General features: G+C 36.0%; 1 protein-coding gene across 1 annotated transcript in view; it reads right to left on the bottom strand.

Moving 5' to 3' along the window:
• Window positions 1-21,269, bottom strand: part of LOC113238174 (synaptotagmin-10-like) — a 236,585-nt gene that overhangs the window by 16,995 nt on the left and 198,321 nt on the right. The window contains exons 5-7 of the mRNA XM_026474940.1: window positions 19,776-19,898; window positions 13,200-13,354; window positions 73-241 (exon numbers count right to left, since the gene is read on the bottom strand). Of these exons, the coding sequence (XP_026330725.1) occupies window positions 73-241; window positions 13,200-13,354; window positions 19,776-19,898 (447 nt within the window). The remainder of the gene's footprint in view (window positions 1-72; window positions 242-13,199; window positions 13,355-19,775; window positions 19,899-21,269) is intronic.

Below are 21,269 nucleotides of genomic sequence, written 5' to 3'. Positions count from 1 at the left end.
GAAAGGGACTTCGTCGTCGTTCACAGTGTTTTATCGATAAGCTATTTTATATCGTCAATAGATGATTCTTACCTGTGGAGCAGCCAGTATGTTCATGGTGTATTCAATCTCCTGAGTCAAATCAGCAGATTCCAGAAGACCTTTGAGCACTACGTGGCCGATGAGATCATGTCTGCTGAATCGATCGAAGTCGTAGACGGAGAACTGGAGGTAACGCTGGCGAAGCTCCTCGTACATAACACTGTGAAATAAGAAATACGTTAATTTCAATAGGCAACGTGTTTTACGCCTTCGTAATTAAAATAAAAGGGAATGAGTAACACATATTAGAAATTGTTCTTTGTATCTAAACAGATATTTGTTAACATTTCCTGTTTCCAAAAACAAGTTCAAATGGTTCATTGTATCATTAATATGGATTTTTGTCACCCATTGACTTACAATTATATGGACGTCGGGTCCGCGCTAAAAAGTGTCCGCACTTGTAAGGCGCTAAAATCGTATACAGAGCGCGACACTCCGCTTTAGTCTTCATTTGTTCTAGGGACAGCGCGATACTGCGATGACATAACAATTTAAATTTCGAATAGGTTGACTTGGGACATTTTTTCGTGGTTTTTGTATTAGACCCGTCGTCCATTTATTTGTAAGTCAATGTTGTCACCCAAATAAGTTGTGTAATTTAAAACAATAAAAAAAATGAAATAAACGAGTTCTCGGCATCGTCAATCTGATAACCTATCAAGTAAAATGTGATTGCAGCAATAAGCATAATGATTACAACAACAATTTTAACACGTTAGTCGACAGTAAGGCGTTTACCGTCAAATTAAATATTAGAATATGATAGTATAGGGTACGCCGTTTCGCTATATTGACATCAAAAAAACAACTACGGGCTTTAAGGTAGTTTTTCCACCGCCGAGGCGAGACGAGAATTGAAATCAGGCTGGTCTATTTTGCCATTAATAGCTCGCGCTGTGGTTATGGACAATGACGATTCAGTGCTGTTCAGTTTATTTAGCGATAAACACGCGGCTAAAGTAACATGTGCCGTAAATAATTTTTATTAAATATGTTAACGGAAATTATCAGATGAAGCTATTTTTTAAAAATCTCAAATCGTATGTACTCCACAATCTCGTGTCGCTTGATATTAGAAGCATCGACGAGCTCGCGCGAGAAATCGTGTTTCGTTGCAGAGTATAATACTGTATGCAGTCAGTGATACAGTTCAATATTACATCAACAAATGTTTAAATTGTTTAGTTGGTATAGTGTCTGGCACGGTAAGCTAGAAGACGTCGGTTCGAATCCGGCCGAACCGAAATCTTTGTATTAATAATTATAACAAGCTAGTGGAATTATTTCACAAAAATAATTTAATATCAATTCAATAAAAAAAATGTTAAATGTTTAAATTCTCATCGTCGTCAATCCACACAAGTTTCAATCCTGATCTGGTCTCGTCTCGTCTCGATTCGCTGGTGGAAAAGTACCTTTACCGTGAAATTTGACATAACATTTTTGGGCAAGTTAAAATTAAAGTTATTAAAGTACTGTCCATGAACGGGTTTAATAATGAATTTGATCATGTTTTGATTAATTCAATTAAAAATTTGCCAATCATGTCAAAAATCAGTTTGACTGCAATACGTTTCTCTCGATGTAGTATTGAACTTTGTAAAAGGAAACTGCTATTAATATACTGCGGGATCGCGTCATAGGCACTCTGCCGAAGGGCAATTCGTCTACCCTTAATCCTAGTATTTATGCTTTTAAGGCTTTTGTACCATAATAATTAACAAAAAAAATCGCTTCGAAATAGACTCTAACAGTTTTTCCACGGCATCGCGAATTTATTTAAAGTTATTTTCGTTTCAACCACATTCCTGATAACCCAGTTACATGATATAAAAGTTATGGCGAGCATTAGTACACGAGCCTAAGTATTAGGTGAGGTGTGGGGGGCCGCCACTCACGTCGCGCTTAAAATTAATATGAACAAAATACACGTTAAGAAACGGAGAAAATTTGACACCGACCCTACTTTGACAAGCGCCCGAAGACGACTGATGAGGCAGCGGACGTCGCGGCGTGTCATTAACCCGTTGGGCAATGTTCAAGTTTTGTGATACATATGGATTGAATTACTGTAGGGCTTCAGTTGAAAATCAAAATATAGCAGATTTTCTGTAGTATTTAAAGAAAAATACCCCTATATAAAAATGATGTGTAAAGAAAGATATTTTATTCTTAAATAATTCGTTTTATTTAGCGTGTTTTCGGAATTTTATATAATCGGTTAAAGTACATCGGTAACCTATTACAAACTCGAATTTTTTTTTTCCAAAATAACCTTTGTTCGAAATTTTCATTACACCGAAAACCGAATTATAACGAAACCATTGTTCTTTCAGGATATGTTGGACATTTATCGGAATAGGTTTAAAAGAAAAAAACATTTTCCTCTCAAAATTACTTACGAGGTTATGAAAATTCGACCAAACGTTAATTCTGGAAATTGAAAAAATTTTGGATTACTGATAAGTCGTATGTTTTTTTTTATGAAACCGTTATTTATCTGAACCATTTGATATAGCAAAACAGTTTCTCCCGCTTCTCTATCGGTGACGCGCCTTAAGTGCAAACAATCTAACCTGGGTTAGACGCAGTTCCTTTCATTCATTGTCGCATTACATCACTTTTTTTACAACATCAAGTGACGGAATGAACGAGTCGTGCATCTGGTGGTAAGCGACACGCCTATCCACAAAAGTTGCACTGCCTCTCAGAGCTTTAAATTACAAAGATCTTAGGGACAGTGCCCTTGACACATAAGTTAACACGTCACATGTGCTTGTAATTTCACCAGAACCCGTACCTTTAATTTAATACAATACGCAATGCTAACATACTCCGTCAATGGGGACTTTCTCATACTAAGGTTATTAGAGCCCTTGTAAGAAATATTCGAGAAAAATATAATATATAGATATTTTCTGTGCTTTGTTAAACTCAATAATGACCTATGTGACCTCTACCGTATAATATTTCTACATCGTTTTAATATACCAGAAATGCCATTGAAAAACGAACTTGTATACAGCGGTAATGAAATTTTGAAAGAAATCTCGGGTCTCCTCTCAGGCGAGAGCTTAGGACATAGTCTGCCACGATGGCCCAAAGCGGGTTGGGAACTTTAGATGTTTTCCGAGGGTTGTAAACCTTCTTCGACGTACAGGCAACACCTACTCTCACTTCAAAAATCTGTGTAGTGTGTTTTATTCTTTAACGCAGTCTGTCTAGAATCGAATTTTATTGTTGCTTTGATCTATTCACATTATGTGTATGATTATATTATATACTTAATACATTACACAACACTAAAACCTCTTTACAGTCACAACTTACTCCTACAGCTGTAATTATATTCACGTTCGCTCATGCACTTACATGTCACGCAGGTTATTTTAGATGCACTATTTGCACTTTACTATGTATATTATTATTGTCAATGGTTAATTTTACGCATAGTCGTTATATTTTTGCTTTCAAATAACTTAATCCCTCTCGTTGGTTCTGACTGAAAGCGCCTTAGGAAACTTTGGCATATGCTGCGTAAGCGCCGTTTCACTGATATGACAATCATGTTTTGTTTTTTCTTTTATGCTTAATCTGTATTTATGTTACATCAGTGGATAAAGTGTTCATTTATCTATCTATATATCTACCTACAGTTATCATCACGATGTTTTGTAAATTTCAAATCAAACTTCGCACAGAAATTCCGAGAACCCACGGTCTTTGCTTGAGATATGTCATACCATTGGGCTACCATAGCTTTGAAACAAATATTTTCTTTCTTAGTGTTATTGTAACATTATTCACGAAGCTAATAATTACACTATTTAACAACCTCCGTGTCCGTGTAAATTGTATACCAAATGCTTAAAATTACGCCAACCTAACTAATATCCATTTAAATTACTCTCATCACACTTTTGTTTACATTTCAAATAAATAAAAGTGATTAACTCTGTATTAATTACGCCTGTGGTTGAATCTCCGCCTCTAATTGAAATTTCAACGTGTTCCTATATCAATAAGGATTATTATTAAATTGTTTAACAGTCCCCAAAGTGTTCAGGGAATTGGAACGTAATTGGGTTAAGCGTTTTGAACTGATTAAGGTATCTGGATCGCTTACTGCCTATTAATACGTACTTCAGCCCTGTAGCATGCCGCCGCGACAAAGCTGTTATATCCACATTTAGCTGTCAAATTCTAATGATAAAACCGCCGTTTTGAAATTTTATCACAATAGCGAGTATGGCGAGCAACGTTACGTCACCTTTTTGTCGCACCAACCGCCGCGAAAGTATATCGAAGTGCCAAATATGGCCCCAATGTCTCAGCTGGTTTTAAAACATTTCGACAGTTGAGCACGGTAATTTTATCAACGTAAAAATTGAGCGCTATAATCGAAATAAACAGAAATATTAAAAAGAAACAAATTGTTAATTTATTAATTATTGGAAAAAGACGAGAAGAAATTTTATACACAGTACTGCATTTTGAAATATACTGGTACCTTACCGATTCAGTACGCGCAATAAAATAATCAAATTTTAATAATGGCAAAATAGTTTTATCAACAAAGACTAATAAAATATGTCAAGGGGAGGTTTATCACATATCGCGTGCAAGATACCGCCATGCTACGCATGCTGGTGCCCGTTAAAAAGAGATCGGATTTAATGTTATCAGTATGGAGTTTGATGACATCTTAAATATAATAAAACTACGTTTGAATGAAGGTCGCTTGTAGGACATTTCAAGTTCGAATGTTTTATACAGATAAATGGTTCAACTAAGGACGCGCTTATACGTTCCTAATCCACGACGAATCAAGAAGTATTTACAAAGTATTTCTTCATGACTATGCGGGCCGAAGATGTGAGAGTAACATCGTCCCTCACTCGAATGGCTGGAGTAAGCAATAGCTATCAGTAGCGAAGAGTAAATAATATATGCTCAAAAAGCTGACAATCGAACATTGTACATTTTATTTAAAGTTTACTCCACAAAGTGTACACAATCAGATTCTCAAATACACTAAATAAGATTCACTGGCAGGCAAAACAAACTTGCTTCTGTGTGCAAAGATGTCATAAAAAACAATAAAAAATAATAGGGGTTCGTGATTGTTACTGAAATTGGAATTGAAATTTAGTAGCAGTAGAGCTTCTTGTGACAGAGTTCTTTCCGGGAAGTACTGCCACCTTACCTATTTCAGCCGTGAAGCAGTAACGTGAGCATGGGACTTTCAACTTATCTCTCAGGGTGACAGGCGCAGTAAGCATTGCCCCTCAGATCTTTGCTTTGATTTAAAGCTCGTGAGTAGCACTGCAACTGTCATGGAAAGACGTGTCGGTTACCAACAGTTGCGCGTCTTGTTCATCTCGTTGCTTGATATCATAAAAAAAGACAATCGATATTTCGTCACCTTACTTTCTCGAACTCGTATCTTAAAGCACAAAGTTAATGGAATGCAAAATTTTGCCGTCTGATTTCACATCACATTCCCTTTGTTTTTACAACTGACTTTTACCTATTCTTAAAGTAATGCATTCAAATTAACACCCTTGATAAGAAATTTAAAATAAATAGAAAGTTTTGCCATCTTGTAAATAGTCACTATAAGATACCAATATAATAATAAGTTTGAGAAAGTAACACATCGATTTATCACTAGCACTTACATTATTCAGTAATTACTCACGCGTAGAGATGGGTTTTTACCCGATAAATATCCGTCTAAGGATAAATATCCGTTTTTACTGAGTATTTATCCTAAAACATAGATAATTATTTTTTGTGTTTTTTATAATAAAATTCATTATAATTCATTTTTTATTAAATAATTACGTTTTTGCCATTCTTCTATGTAACAATATTTTTTTTTAATTATTTTTCGAGTCGAGTAGTTTAAAAAATTCGATTGACAGAAAGTTATCAAATTAACTGTAACACTTGAGCTGACCTGTACTGCGTTAATAAAGTGCGACCCAACTTTATAGTCTAGGGGTCTACTGCGTACTAAATAAAGTCATGTTTGGACTTGAAATAGCCTAAGGATTTTCTTTCACATTTCACACACAAAACACATGATATAAAATAAATGTTTATAATTGTGTAGGTACACAAAGTGTTTTAAAAATATACTTTGTTTTACTAAATATAAATAATAAACCTATATATAAAAATATTTATCCACGTTTTTGGATGAATATCGAGTAAAAATGGATATTTATCCTGAGTATTTATCCCAATGATATTTTTCCATGACCAATCTCTACTCACGCGGTCTAATAACTCAGTCTCAACCGAGTTCACCCGCCGTTTAAATTCGTGTAATAGAACCACACGTAACGTGGTCATTTGTGCATGAAATTCACACAGTTGGCCAGTATTTTAATAAAGCTGGGTATTCAAATACTATTTTGTACTATTGAAATGACAACAACAACAATTCAAATTAGGCGATCCGGGGTTGGATATAATAATCAGGCGTTTCGATCAAAATGAAGTTAAATAAACGTATTGAAATAATATAACTAAAACAAAGTTGCCAGGGATGACCTATGGCTCTGAGACATGGTCACTTACTATGGGCCTCATAAAAAAGCTCAAAGTCGCTCAACGAGCTATGGAGCGAGCAATGCTCGGCATTTCTCTACGTGATCGAATCAAAAATGAGGAGATCCATAGAACAACGAAAGTCACCGACATAACGTGTTAAGAAACACAGCGATTTACACAAACGTAATACTAGAAATAAAGATAAATTAATCATTCCTCAATACCGATTGCAAAAAGTTCGTATTTCATTTATGGGACAAGGAAATACATATTTCAATTAAAATACCGACCGAAATTTCATATTTACTTTTAGTTTTACATTTAGTTGATGAGTAGGCACATGAACGATAAAAATGCGTTAAGTTAATAATTATTATATCGTTTTGTTACCCACTTACCATTTTGTATGAATTTTTTTATTTGACATGTCTTTTTAACCGACATCAAAAAAGGAGGTTTTTTATATGTATGTTACACGATAACTCCGGTATTTGTGAACCCATTTTCATGGTCCTTTTTTGTTGGCAAGTCCTCCATAGTGGTCCCATTCAATTTTGAAGAATCATTCCCCTCTAAGGGTGGTTGTTCACGCATGAAGATTCATTTTTATAAATAGCGCCTAAATTTTATAATAAAGAGCAATTATTTAATGACTTTGCTATTTTCCAATTCAAGACATTTTTCTCTCTCAGTAGTAAAGTTTTTGAGTAGTGAGAACCGATTTTTGTTATCTCCTGTATCAAGTCCCATATAATGGCGAACTAGGGGATGAATCCGGGTTTGCGCACTTTCCGCTAACCAATTTCAATAAAACTTGGTAATTATATGTAATTCCACGTACTTTTGAGGTCGGTTTTTTAGTATTCGGTACTGAGATTATTTTGTAATCTCTTGTGTGATTTTGACTATTCAAAAGTGCTTGTGAGTCAGGCTTACTTGAATAAAACTTTATTATTATTATTAACTTAAAGGATTAGCAAAATGAAGTGGCAGTGGACAGGGCACATACGGGCGTTGGGGCAAAAAGGTTCTAGAGTGGAGATCATGAACAGGAAGGCGTTCAGTGGGATGTCCCCCCTACTAGATGGACGGACGATCTGTCAAGGGCGGCGAGTAGCCAATTGGTGCACGTCGCGTTCGACCGGCTAGTCAGGATTTTTTTTCTTTTTGGGAGCTTTTGGGGAGGCCTATGTTCAGATTGGACGTCTTCCTCATGATGAAAATAAAAAGAGGAAAGCCTATCGTCTCTTGGTTTGACCTAACGTCTCTCAAGCAGAAGCCGTGAGTTTGAATCCGGTCTCGCACCTCGGACTTTCTTGGAAGGTTTCCGTGAAGGAAAACATCTCGATGAAACCGCGTGTCGAAAAACGTGCGAAGTCCCTAGCGCACAATGGGCCAGCGTATCGGCAAACCCCCGCCTGAGAGGAGACCCGCGCTCAGTAATGGGACGGATAAATGGATTGATGATGATCATCATGACTGTTACTGTAGATGAGAATTAGTTGTCACAGACATCTTTTACTCCGTCTGTTAGTACTTGTATCTACGCTGACATTTGCATATCTTATACAGGACCAAGAGGAAAATGAACCTAAGAATTTCTTCAATCGGAACCAATCTACTGAAAAAGTTATCAAAGGCGAATGAACTTTAATTGGAATTTAACGGATGTAAATAATTGAATACGTTTTGCATTTAGATTAGCTTGTCGCCAAATTGAAACAGAGTCTTAAAACGTGAGACGTTACCTGATAGTTTCAAAAAAAGTTGAAGATATTAAAATTATTGAATGTAAATTCATAGCCTCGCAATAAATAATTGCCTTTAACGCGAATGCTATGGATACACACACAGACAACCACAAATTACACCCAAAGACACGAAAGAAATAAATGAAGGCCATACAAACTACGTCTCCCGGCCCGGAAATCGAATCGGGGACATCTACGTGGCAGTTCAGCATGGTAACCGTTCGGCCACGGAGGCAGTTTTACTACCACGATGTTAATTGTTTTTGAATACTTCACTAGTTTGTTATAATGATTAATACAAAGATCGAACACTAAGAAAAATTCCTTCAATCTGGCTTGATCCGAACCAGCGCCTTCAGCATACTGTGCCTGACGCTCTCCACACTGAGCTACGGAACGAACCAGCAGATCTTACGAATTTTCAATGTGCTTCTTGCATATCTTAGTTTTGGTTTTTAACAACTTTTTTGCCGTAGCGCCATCTGTGAGAAATCTATTTCTTCACTCAGCCAGGTAACTTTATAGCTACCAGCAGCTGACTACAGATGTCGTTTTAAAAACTGTAATTAATTCAATTGAATTTCCAGTTGTTTCTTTCTCTGTTGTCCAGATGTTGCTTCTGTTAGAAATCTATGTACCTGAAGGCGCTAGTTCGAATCTGACTGAAGGATTTTTCTTAGTATTCGATTTTTGCATCAATAATTATAAAAATGTTGAAGATATTTTTTGTAAATATCTGTGTATAAATGATAAGGAAACAAGGATAAAAGACAAGAATAGAACTTACCGGAAATTGACGACGGGATACTCCTCAAATATAGACGGAATCACGGGAATATAAATAAGTAGTAATTACACGACAATATTAATTGACGCAAGTGCTTGGAAGATTGATGAGGGTCTTGCAATTGCGAAGATCTCCTACTTAAATGCATCATTATAGAGTTTTAAAGAACACAATATGATATTTTGTGAACATGATGTCTTGCGAATATCATGTTTTGCGAACATGATTTTTTGCGAATATGATATTCAGCGATAGAGGCACATATTGGATATAACTACGAAACTACAAAATTTTGTACCGAGCGCCACCAATAGATGGCATTATTTGTATCCTGACACGCAAGCGAAGTGTTACGGTAATTAGTGTAAGACTGGTTAAGCGTGACGGACATGATGTCTCATGAATCAAGCATCGAGAAAGTACTTCCACTCTGCTCCTCACCACTCCAACCACCTCGTGGTGGCTGCCTGGCTGCATCCAACTACACCCTCCTCAGGCAACATCCCCACCGCATACTTAGGACCCATCGGAAGGGAAGCCCTCAACGACCCTGACGACCCTATCACTCTCGCCACTTTAAAGGCCAACCAGATCGCTAATCAGTCTAGCCCCTATTGTACCAACCGTCCTCGTCGGCGAGGTCGTAGAGCCCCACACGTCAGCACGTACACTAGTAGATTCTCTCTGTTAGCTCGCCCTACTGGCGAAAATCCCCAGTAGCTCCCAGCGCCGAAGTCCGTGCCCACTCGGGCACCTTAGGCCCGCTAATTAGTTTTAAGGTTGGTTTTACTTTATTTTTAATGGATTAAGAGTCTTCAACTCGCCCTTTTATCCGGCGACGCAATAAAGGCCATCGGAAGCCAGCTGCAAAGTGTCCTTGAAATAAACAAAGAACATGATATCCACAATAGTCTAATTGAAAACTTCCAATCAAAAACGTACTTCAATTTTGCTCCTCGCTCTCGTAGCACTGGTCGACCCAGGGAAGTCCTCAACGGACCTGGACACTATCTGTCTCGCCACATTACAGGCCAACCAGCACACTCGCACTGACCGCTATCGCCAGCGATTTTACTAATTATATACGGGTTAAGAGCCTTCAGCTCATCCTTTTGTCCGGTGGCTCAGACAAGCTATCAACAGCAAATTGTCCTTCATAAATAATATATGATGTCTGAATAGGAGTCTAGTGAGGCACGCCACTGCATCACATTTGTGGGACAGCTGGTTGAAAACCCTAGAAACCAAACCACCTATCTGTAAGGTATTGCACGACGAACTCCTTCCACCTCGTGAAACGGTTAGCTGTCCATCAAGTACAGTCGAATCGTCACCTTTTTTGTGTTCTACCACTCTAAGGCTGAGATTTATAAAACGACCTTTGACTTTGACCAAGGAAAGACAGCGAGCTAAGCATGTTTTTCGTATTATAAAACGAACTTTAGAAGCGAAACTGCAGAGCCTTGAACACCGCCGTAAAGTAACCTGCTTATATGAATTTTACAGGATATATCATGGAGAGTGTGCGACGGAATTGCATAATTTGATTTCGCCTTCCCTTTCCATCATCGGGGGACTAGACGTGGGCTAGGGTTCCACCCCTATGTTGTGGGTATGTCCCGGATTCGAAGCGTTTCGCTTCCACATTTGTATGGCGAGCGGCTAGGGAGTGGAATTCCTTGCCTGCAGACTTGTTCCCCGAACGCTATAACTTGAACCTTTTCAAGACGAGAGTGGATAGGCATTATTTAGGTGTGCATGCTACATCCTCGACGATGATGTCACTTTCCATCAGGTGAGATTGAGGTCATTTGACCTAAATTTTTTTGAGCGCAATTAATTTTTATAAAAAAAAAGACAAAAATATGAGTTTATGAACCTTTGAAAAACTTTGAAAGACCAGAGTGGCAGACTATTACATTAACCCTCTCCTGAGAGGAAACCCGAGTCCAATCCTGGGATATTCAATTATTGTTATAATATCTAGTGATGGAACGAACAAGTCGTGCGCCTGATGCTAAGCTACACGCCTGTCCATAACAGTTACAGTGCCACTCCGAACTTTAAATCGCAAATACATGAGGGGCACTGCCACTGCACCCGTCACCCTAAGACATAAGTTGACAGCTCCCATGTGCCTGTAATTTCATCAGCACCTTTACACTTTAAAACCGGAACACAGTAATGCTGACATTAGTGCTTGGTGGCAGAAATAAGTAAGATGGCAGTACTACCCTGGACGAACTCTTTCACAAGAAGCAGTAGACTGACTAACTACTAAATGTATTGTGATAATGATGAATACAAACAAATAAAAAATCCAATAAAAAATTAAATAATACAAGAGCTATTTCAGCGCACCCCACACATATCCAGCAACTCAAGTTTGCTTGTCCCAAAACAATCTCCTTTTATGAAGGTCTCTTAATCGATGCCTTTGACAAATTTATGACGCCGTAAAGTCTTTTCGGACAGGTATACTCGTAAATCCCAGCTATACTACTACTACTTTATATAGTGTGTCAAGAAAACAGAACATGTTCTCCGCGGTTGTAATGTCAATAACCAACAAATAGTCCCTTCATTGATTACAATTTAGTTTCACCTTCACCGTTATTCCGCCCTATTCATATTTATTAAGCCCTATTCACATTATTTTCATTTTAGTAATCCTAGTGGTAGGTTATTATCATCCACCCTCAATCTTAATGTAACGGCAGTTTTAGGTCACACGGTTAACCCGGTCTATGGTTATGTGTTAATAGCCCGCAAAATAGAGCTAAGCTTCGGATTCGAAACGTTAGAAGAAGAATCGAATTTCATATCGCGATAAACCTGTGTAAACTAGGGATAATCGTTTATTGGTGGTTGGTAATTATTACAAATTTTTCGTTATTTGGGCCACAATTTCTTGCAAAAAAAGAGGGCGTCGTTTTCTCAAAGGAATAAATCAAGAACGTAGTGATGAGCGTCGTTAGGAAGTGATACTCATGCAATAATAAATCAAGAGAATGACCAGCGATCTGGAATAAATTCGACGTTAACAGTTTTTCATCGTAAATAACAAATTTTCATACCGACGATATCCTATTGTTATTGTAATTCAAAAATTTGCAATGAACGACGTAGGACTAGCGAAAAGAATTATTATTCTAAGCTTTGATTCTGTGCCCTTAACCAACTAGGTACATATAACTCGATACCTTTATTTCTCATACACAACTCCGCACAACATACTCGCATAGATTCAACTTATGTTTCAGAAAATGGGTACAGTGGAAGTGTCCCTCAATTCTTTGCTATTTAATGCTCTAAGTGGCACTGCAACTGTTATGGACAGGCGTGTAGCTTACCATCAGGCACACGACTTGTTCGTCCCGTCACTTGGTAACATAAAAAAAAATCTGTATAATGCAACACTAGTGGTGGTATTTGTGACTGTAGTTGGGCTTGTTTTATTCATATTAAGTGGAAAGAAAATTACAAAATTAATTGAACGAATAAATATTCAATACATACGCAGCCATTTTGCAAGATTTAACCTTAACTAGGTCCTAGGAGTAGCAACGTAATGTACTTCCATTTTGTTTAACATGGATTTTCTGAAAGTAACGCCTAAAGCTATTAATTATTAAAATTAGTTATTCCGTGTATTGAAAGTTCTTACTTTGACTACAATTTTAAGAGCACATTAACAATTTGAAGTCGGTCGTTCACAGAGATATCAACTGTTTAATTAAACTTCATTTCTGAACTTTTGACTGTGGTTTTTAAGTTTATTATGCTGTAAATTGTACAGACGTGGCTCTTCGCATTGAAGCTGTTTCTTGAAAATAAATAAGGTCTAAAAGGTTAATAAACCTTAATGTAACCTTGGGAAACTTATTCTACTTACCGTGCCATGACAATTTACAAATTTTTAACAACAAAAATATCCGACTGCATAATCAAAAATGTATTAAAACAATTTTTTTCTAACGTCAACAATGTTACTAAAAAATCTTTTCATTATTTACCTGAATAGAAAAGTTTCGTTGAAAACAGGATTCAGATTCTTGCGATGCACTTTGGTCTGGAACTTCTTTTTACGATCAGGCAACAGGAACACTTTGATGTAGGGGTCGCTGCTGCCTGTCACGTCCTTTATAGGAAGGTCACGAGCCTCAAAGATCTGTTGAAGGAAAAACAATGACAACTACTTCACTTCAAATTAGGATAATGATAATAAGCCAGGCAGTTACAATAAAATTACTTGGTCTTAAAATGAGAATAAATATGACATTTTAAAGTTACAATATTGTTCCACGTGGAAGAAAAGTCAAGAGGTAAAAAAATAGTTTAAAATTAAATGAAACTAACGGGAATAAATATGATATTTTAAGGTTACAATTGTTCCCTGTTGCAAAAACTGCAGTCCTTGAAGACAAAAGTCTTGGAGCAGTGCGTGTTGTCAGCGATGACCTACGGCTCTGAGATGTGGTCACTTACTATGGGCCTCATAAAAAAGCTCAAAGTCACTCAACGAGCTATGGAGCGAGCAATGCTCGGCATTTCTCTACGTGATCGAATCAGAAATGAGGAGATTCATAGAAGAACGAAAGTCACCGACATACCTCAAAGAATTAGCAAGTTGAAGTGGCAGTGGGCAGGGCACATAGCTCGTAGAGCTGACGGGAGTTGGGGCAGAAAGGTTCTCGAATGGGGACCATGAACCGGAAAGCGTTCAGTGGGACGGCCTCAACTAGATGTATGGATGACCTGGTAAGGGCGGCGGGTAACCGACGGATGCACGTCACGTCCGATCGAATAGTCTGGAAATCTTTGGGGGAGACCTATATTCAGTAGTGGACGTCTTTCGGTTGATATGACTTCGGTTGATGTCGTAGATCTCGACGCAGACTAATTGCAAGAACTTACAATTGTACCATACTCAAATATTCACGACACGGACGCTAGTAATATATTATCTTCCTTTTTTAAAGTATATAATATAATTGGTTGCAAAAACCTAAATCAATGTTATAGTAGCATCGAACAAACTATTCATACCCAACAAATTCAAATATATTCCCATTCCCGAATGGGATCTACTGCCCGTTCATTGACTCCAAGCCCATTACGAGGCCAGTGACTTTGGACACAAAGTTTTGAAAATAACTCGCAAACCTTTTAGCCAGCCTATTAACTTTTATACAAAGGTGCTTGGTAAAATAAGAGGGTGTAAAAGATGTTATTGCACTTCCGAACAGCACAACTTACGAAAACTTTAATTAAAAAGGAAAGAGAGAGTGATGCAATCATTTTTGACAAAATAACCTCTTTCTTACCTATAAATAATTTAAATAAATTAATTTGTGTAAAGTTTTTTATTTACTTATATTTACAATTCTAACCAAAATAACAAGTTAGGATAGCCAATAAATAGTGCCTAAATCGAGGCTAAATATATTTCAAAGTATTGGGAGAGCAGTACTTTTGAAGAAGTGCTATCTAGTTACGTAAATGAGACAGTATGGGGAAATCCGAAACCATAGAATATACAATGAAACTGTCTTAGGAACCATTAAGTCTTTTTTATTGTAAATACAATTTTGGCATAGTCAATTTTTAGGTCAAGCGTGAGTTGTCCATAAAAATGAATAAAATTTATCAAAATTTTTTCTAGTGCTGATCATCACAGTTTTATGAAAGATTATTTCATTGTATGGGACGAAAAAATCGCGAACAAATTCGTCAAATAAAAAAAAATCGTTGGCCAAATTTCATAAAATGTTTTCATACAAAATGAATAAAATTGTCTTTTTTTAATGCTTATAAACTCAGTTTTTTATAAGAATAACTTCATTGTATGGGAAGAAAAAAGTTGGAAAAGCAAAAGTTGGTCAAATTAAATTTAAAAAAATCCATACAAAATTTTCCATAATAAGGCAACATCGATCGTTAGTAATTCCACTGACAGTCTACTAAGACTCAACTATTGCAACTACATTTTAGCAGAATAACAACTATTATCATAATTGCAATATGATCTCAGTGGAGTCTCATGGAATTAGCAGACTTGGTGCCTTGGTATATATGTGAAAACTGTACTCAAGCTTGTTGGAATTCGTCAATAAATCATGCCAATCTTGTCCAATTAATCGTGTCTAATAGCTTGTAAATGTTACACAAAGAAATAATTTATCTATCCCTCTTCCAATACAAATGTTTATTCAAATTATCCTTTGTAAGTTTAAACAATGTTTTTGAGTATCAAAGCAATAATGAAATTATTTTACAAGAATCAAAAGTAATCAACAATGATAAAATGATAATTATGTTACGATTGCAATATTATTACGAACGAAATAATCCATCTATCATTATAATTTTGTGCGAGCTGTTGAATATATTGCGATATCGTCGGTTCAATTTGAAAACCTCGTAACTCCGTTTGAAGCGCAATATCGAGCAATTAAATATTAAAATATTATTTATGTAATACGTGTATTTGTTGGTGTATTTCGCAAACCAAGTGGTATATTTTATTCATCTACCATTTTCCTAGCTATATTGAACTGAAAAGTTGTGCGTTTCGCTCGGCAGCAAAGTTGTTTTGCGTCTCGTGCCTTAAAACCGTCGCTACGCTCAGGATTCTATTTTTAAACCATTCGCTTAGGTATCTGTCAGGATGGCTGGACCAAACGAGATGTACAAATCAAACTGTACTACGTAATTTCTACTGTTTATTACCTTTATTTCCATATTTTGTACCTTTGCGCTAACGTAAATATTAAAGAAATAAAGTGGCCAGCCATTCTGACGTCAGGTTGGCTAGACCACTTTACGATTTTCATGGTTCTAGCAGTATATAATTAACTTTTTTTATATAACTATTTACTACCTAATTCTACCTAAACATACTCTTTTCTCACTATTTTAGGAAGCTTCTATAAAAAGTTATTTAAAAAATAATAATAAAACGCCTTCATCTTCTAAAAAAGACAGTTTATCTTCTCCGTGTAATTGCTAACAACATTTTTACAGGCGCTTAGAATATGTCAACAATTATTTCTGGATTATATTTGCAAGCAATTATTATATGTTGTAATGTTATGAAATTCCTTTTTTAGGTATTAAGGAATTTGAACGAATTATAATCAGTCAAGTATTTAATAATCGTTTAGTTGTCATGTGATAGTAAATATTCGAAACTATCCACAATATTCACAATGGTAAAAATAATTGTGAATTGTGCAAAGTTCGCTTATCTAACGTCATTAGTAGTTGAATGAGTATAATAATGTCTCAAAACCAAAAGGGCGCACAAATTGCACAGTGAGCCCAAATTGATAATTCATTTACTTAGGAACATTTTGTGGAATATCGAGCTGATTTTTTTTACATGATACGTAATGAAATTCTAAGCATCTTTCATTTTTGTGTATTTCTTGAAAAATTGATACTTTAAGAGAAAAAGTTTTGTTTTTTGTACGGAAAAATATACTTACGTTTTATTTTTTTCTCCAAAAGTACGAATATCCTTTTTCCTGTATATTAGTATATTTTTTAAGAGGTGGCAGGTATTCTGTATATTTTATATATTTCTTCAACGCAATGTACGAGTGTTTGCTTAACTTTTGAGTTATGGTTATAACATTGTCTACATTACACTAAAATTAATACGTTTTTAATCGAAAACTTGTATATTTTGTAAAAAAATATTTAAAAAAGACACTTTCCCGCCGCTATTGAACTGAAAAATTTTATTAAAGTTCTGTACACAGAACTATAATGAGTTTCACAAAAAGAAGGTCGTCTTTTGGTAATTAAAATGTCAAATTGTCACTAGGCAAATGCTCTCTGCCTCCTGATTAGTTAAAAAATTAGCGGTACTTCTATTCTATCTCTTTGCTTTTAGTTGAGTTTGGGCTCTAGGGCTCTTACACATAAACACGATACGACGTCGCAGCGCGACGCGATGGCGTATATCTAAGAGCCTTTAGGGCCGGCTAGGGTACGACGTCGTCGTGACACGACGCGACGTCGTAACGTGTTTATGTGCAAGAGCACTCAGAGCCCTTTGTTGTCATCAATTGTTAACAAAATAATCTTTAAATATTGATTATAAGTCAAGAAGCGGCAAAGTGTCTGCTTTTTATGTACTTTTTTAAGAAAATATACAAGTTTTCGGCTAAAAATGATTAAATTAATTTTAGTGTAATGTAGACGGTGTTATGCCGCGAATCCATTAGGTTCGCGCACTGACTGTACTCCGCGCATCTGCAACTGCTCCACTAGTGGGTACGATCGCATGCAACGTTGCACGCTCCGCGGTGAGCGCTCCGCGCCTTGGCGATTTTTGCGCGAATACAAAGCGGAGCGCAGTGTGCACGCTCCACGCTCCGTTTATGATGTCGAGGACGACAAGCAGAGTCGATGCGCGAACCTAATGGAGCACTCGGTGTTCTCATAGTGTTGCGCGTAACGTCTCTACTTATACAGTTGCAGACGCGCGGAGCACAGTGGTGCGCGAACCTAATAGATACTCATCTTTAAAAAATATATAAAATATACTGAAATTTTGCCGCCTCTTTGCTCGTAAAGCCGCAAGTACATGCAGATGATTTTTTTTCCTGGTAGAGAATAATTGGAAATATAATAATAGCATATCCAAAAAGGATATTTTTTATTATAGATATATTATTTTGATAGGTATTTTTGGAGAAAAAAAATAGAACGTAAGTACATTTTTCCATACAAAAATAAAATCTCTGAAAGTATCAATTTTTCAAGAAATACACAAGAATAAAAGATGCTTAGAATTTCATTATATATCATATAAAAAAACTCAGCTCGAAGTGGAATACTTTGCGCTTTTGCAGCCATTTGTCAACTTTTATTTAATCCGATTGTGCATTTTGCGACGAAATTTTAATTTCGATCTAATCGACCAGAGACAATTAAAGCCAAATGTTAAGTCAAAGAAAAAATATTGAATTTTAAAATTTTGCGGGCGTAAATGTGCAGATTTGCCAGAAAAAGAAAAAATAATAATTTTAAATAATAATTTTGCTTCAGTGGTCACTCAACATTGTACTGTGAAAAGTGATATAACATAGTGTTCATTCTATGCAATTTTTTTCACAAAACATTATGTTTGTACGACAGTATCAATTAAATTGATCATAGAATATTACAAATGGATACAACAACACTTTAGAAATTAAAAATGGCCATGATACTGACAGTAACCTTAAATATTATCTACAGTCAGAAAAAAAAGATATTCCATAAACATCTTTTGAACATAAATCACGTTGCTGTTTAAATAAAAAAAAAATATTTTCTTATAAAAGAGGTTTAGTGTCATTGACATCTTTATAAGTCAATCCATTATATCCTTTTGTAAGACCTTGTGCCAGCACCACCCTTTTGTTACCTAAGTTATGTTGGAACACACGTTAAAAACCCATAATTCAAAATGGGAATATAATATTACATTTGTTTTCATTTTTCATTTTTTTTAATTACTAAAAAAGCGTCGACATCACTTCTTTCGGAATAATTCCCATTTTATTCCATAGAACATAAAATCATCGGACAAAATAAGATAATTTTGTTTTCAGTTTTTTCAACAAAATAAGAATCTATTTTGTCACAAAATTGATGCAGGTTGTGTTTGATACAAATTGACTGTCACATCCATGTTGCGTAAAACGTTTTAGATTATGGTTTGTTACATACATACATACGGTCAGACCTGCTACGCTCCTGACAAATCTCCTTCACCTCCTCCATCAGTCTATTCAGTTTATTCTTGATACTTTTAACTCGGCCTTTTTAAGGTTATGCCTAATCTGATCGAGATATGTACGTAGAGGTCTACCTCTCCTTATGCCTCAATCCACATTCGCTCTATAAATTCGTACCATCAGTCTATAAGTTTCAATTATTAAATATTAATAAAATTAATTATTAAACTATATTATTAAAATTAATTATTAAATTATTTAAGGTCATGCCTAATCTGATCGAGATATGTACGCAGAGATCTACCTCTCCTTATCAATCCTCCCTCAATCCACATTCGCTCTATAAATTCGTACCATCAGTCTATAAGTTTCAATTATTATAACAAAGATCGAAACACTAAGAATGATTCAAACCAGCACCATCAGACAATCCGTGCCAGATGCTCTGCCAATTAAGCCACGGAACGAACCAGCAGATCTTACGAATTTTTGTATATGTTAGTTGTGGATCTTTGTTTTTATTTTTTAACGACTTTTTTTCGTAGCGCCATCTGTGAGAAATATATTTCTTCAGAGAGGTACCTTTGCAGTTACGATCGCTGACTAGAGATGTCGATTTAAAAATTATAATTTTTAAGCCACGGAACTAACCAGCGGACCTCATAAAATTTTCTTTGTGGTTGTTTTCGGATCTTTATATTAAGTTTTCATCGACTTCTTAGCCGTAGCGCTATTCTATGAGAAATCTATGAAAATATTAAGTCGTGTAATAAGCCAAAAACTGTCTCATTTTGTTCAATGACGTCATCTTCCAGTGAGACCTACCTTCATTTAGCGTCACTATTAAAAGAAACGTACCTTCACAACGAGCGCCTCGACTTCTTGATCGTACTTGAGAGCGAAATGCAGTTTTCCACAAAACTCGAGCTCTGCACTGTCTGTCGATGGTTGACGAACCAACTCGTTCTTATATAGCTCCGGCTGAAACAATACGAGTTGATAAGACACGTCGATTCGATACATTGTTGAATTTAATACTCAATTATTTTATTGCTCTCCCTATGTAGAATAGATGTTACAATCATTTTAATGACTGCGTCGTAAACGACCAATGCAATCACAGCGTGGAGATCAAATGTCGGATAGAACAAGCACGTAATACATTTCTAAAGTTGTGTCATCTATTCTGCCATCTACGAGTTTACGCTTCTTCTGTATGACGTAGACTCAGGGCTAAAAATGCCGCATTGTCAGAATCATAATTTGAATTGAATTTCTTGCAATTCATATGACGCAATTCACCTATTTGACAGTGTTCTGTGGAAGTCTCCATAGAACACAGTCAAATAGATGAATTGCGTATTTATTGCGTAATCATATTATGATTCTGCCAATACTACCTTCTTAGCCCTTAACTCAAAATACAGGCAACCGCTTAGAAGCCTTTGAAATATGGGTCTAAAGAAGAGTTTTAAAAGTATCGTGGACAGATAGACTGTCCAATAAAAGAGTATTGCAGATGTTGAATAAGAAATTAGAGGCCTTGAGTACTGTCAAAAAATGCTAACTACAGTACTTTGGTCATATAATGCGTAATGATAAATACGACCTACTCTGATTAATTATACAAGGAAAGATACAGGGAAAGCGACCGCCTGGAGGAAGGCGTACTTCGTGGCTTAAGAATCTCCGGACATGGTTCAACCTGAGCACAAGATCCTTCGTCCATGTTCCTGTAGGAGATGGCATGAGCCCATCACCATTACTTAAACCCCGTAAATTGCGTTACTTGTTTAATTATTAAAAATTGTTAAATATTAATTATGAAAGCGAATAAGTCATAAAATTTTATTACACGAAGATAATTCACTTTTACTATGAACGACACTTTATGTATATTCACGTAATTCGTATTTTATCATACGAAATAGGAAAGATTGTAGCTGTCACAAGTTTCTTCTACAATTACTTAGTTATTATAATAAGTATCTATTACACTTAGGTACATTGCAATGAAATCTTTTTCAGTAAAATTATTTTTACATTCTATAATATAATATAATAATAATAATATGTCTTTATTTATCTCCACAATGCAAAACAAAGCAACATTATAATAGAGATACAGTATACACACGCTTAGAGTTGCCCAAACTAAGCAGAGCTGTAATATGGGTCTCCAAGCACCCAGCCCCTAGGATGTCATTGTGATATTGATTGTAAAACTATTGAGGAAATATATAATTTATACCTAAATAATAAGTAAAAGAAATTTTGTACGCGCGCGCGCGCGCGTGTGTGTGTCTGTGTGTGTGTGTGTGTGTGTGTGTGTGTGTGTGTGTGTGTGTGTGT

Source organism: Hyposmocoma kahamanoa, unplaced genomic scaffold, assembly GCF_003589595.1.
Source record: "Hyposmocoma kahamanoa isolate Upper Pololo Valley unplaced genomic scaffold, ASM358959v1 103, whole genome shotgun sequence".
NCBI classification, from domain to species: Eukaryota; Metazoa; Arthropoda; class Insecta; order Lepidoptera; family Cosmopterigidae; genus Hyposmocoma; species Hyposmocoma kahamanoa.
Note: the sequence above shows the minus strand (reverse complement) of the source record. Positions and strands in the feature narration are given on the sequence as shown.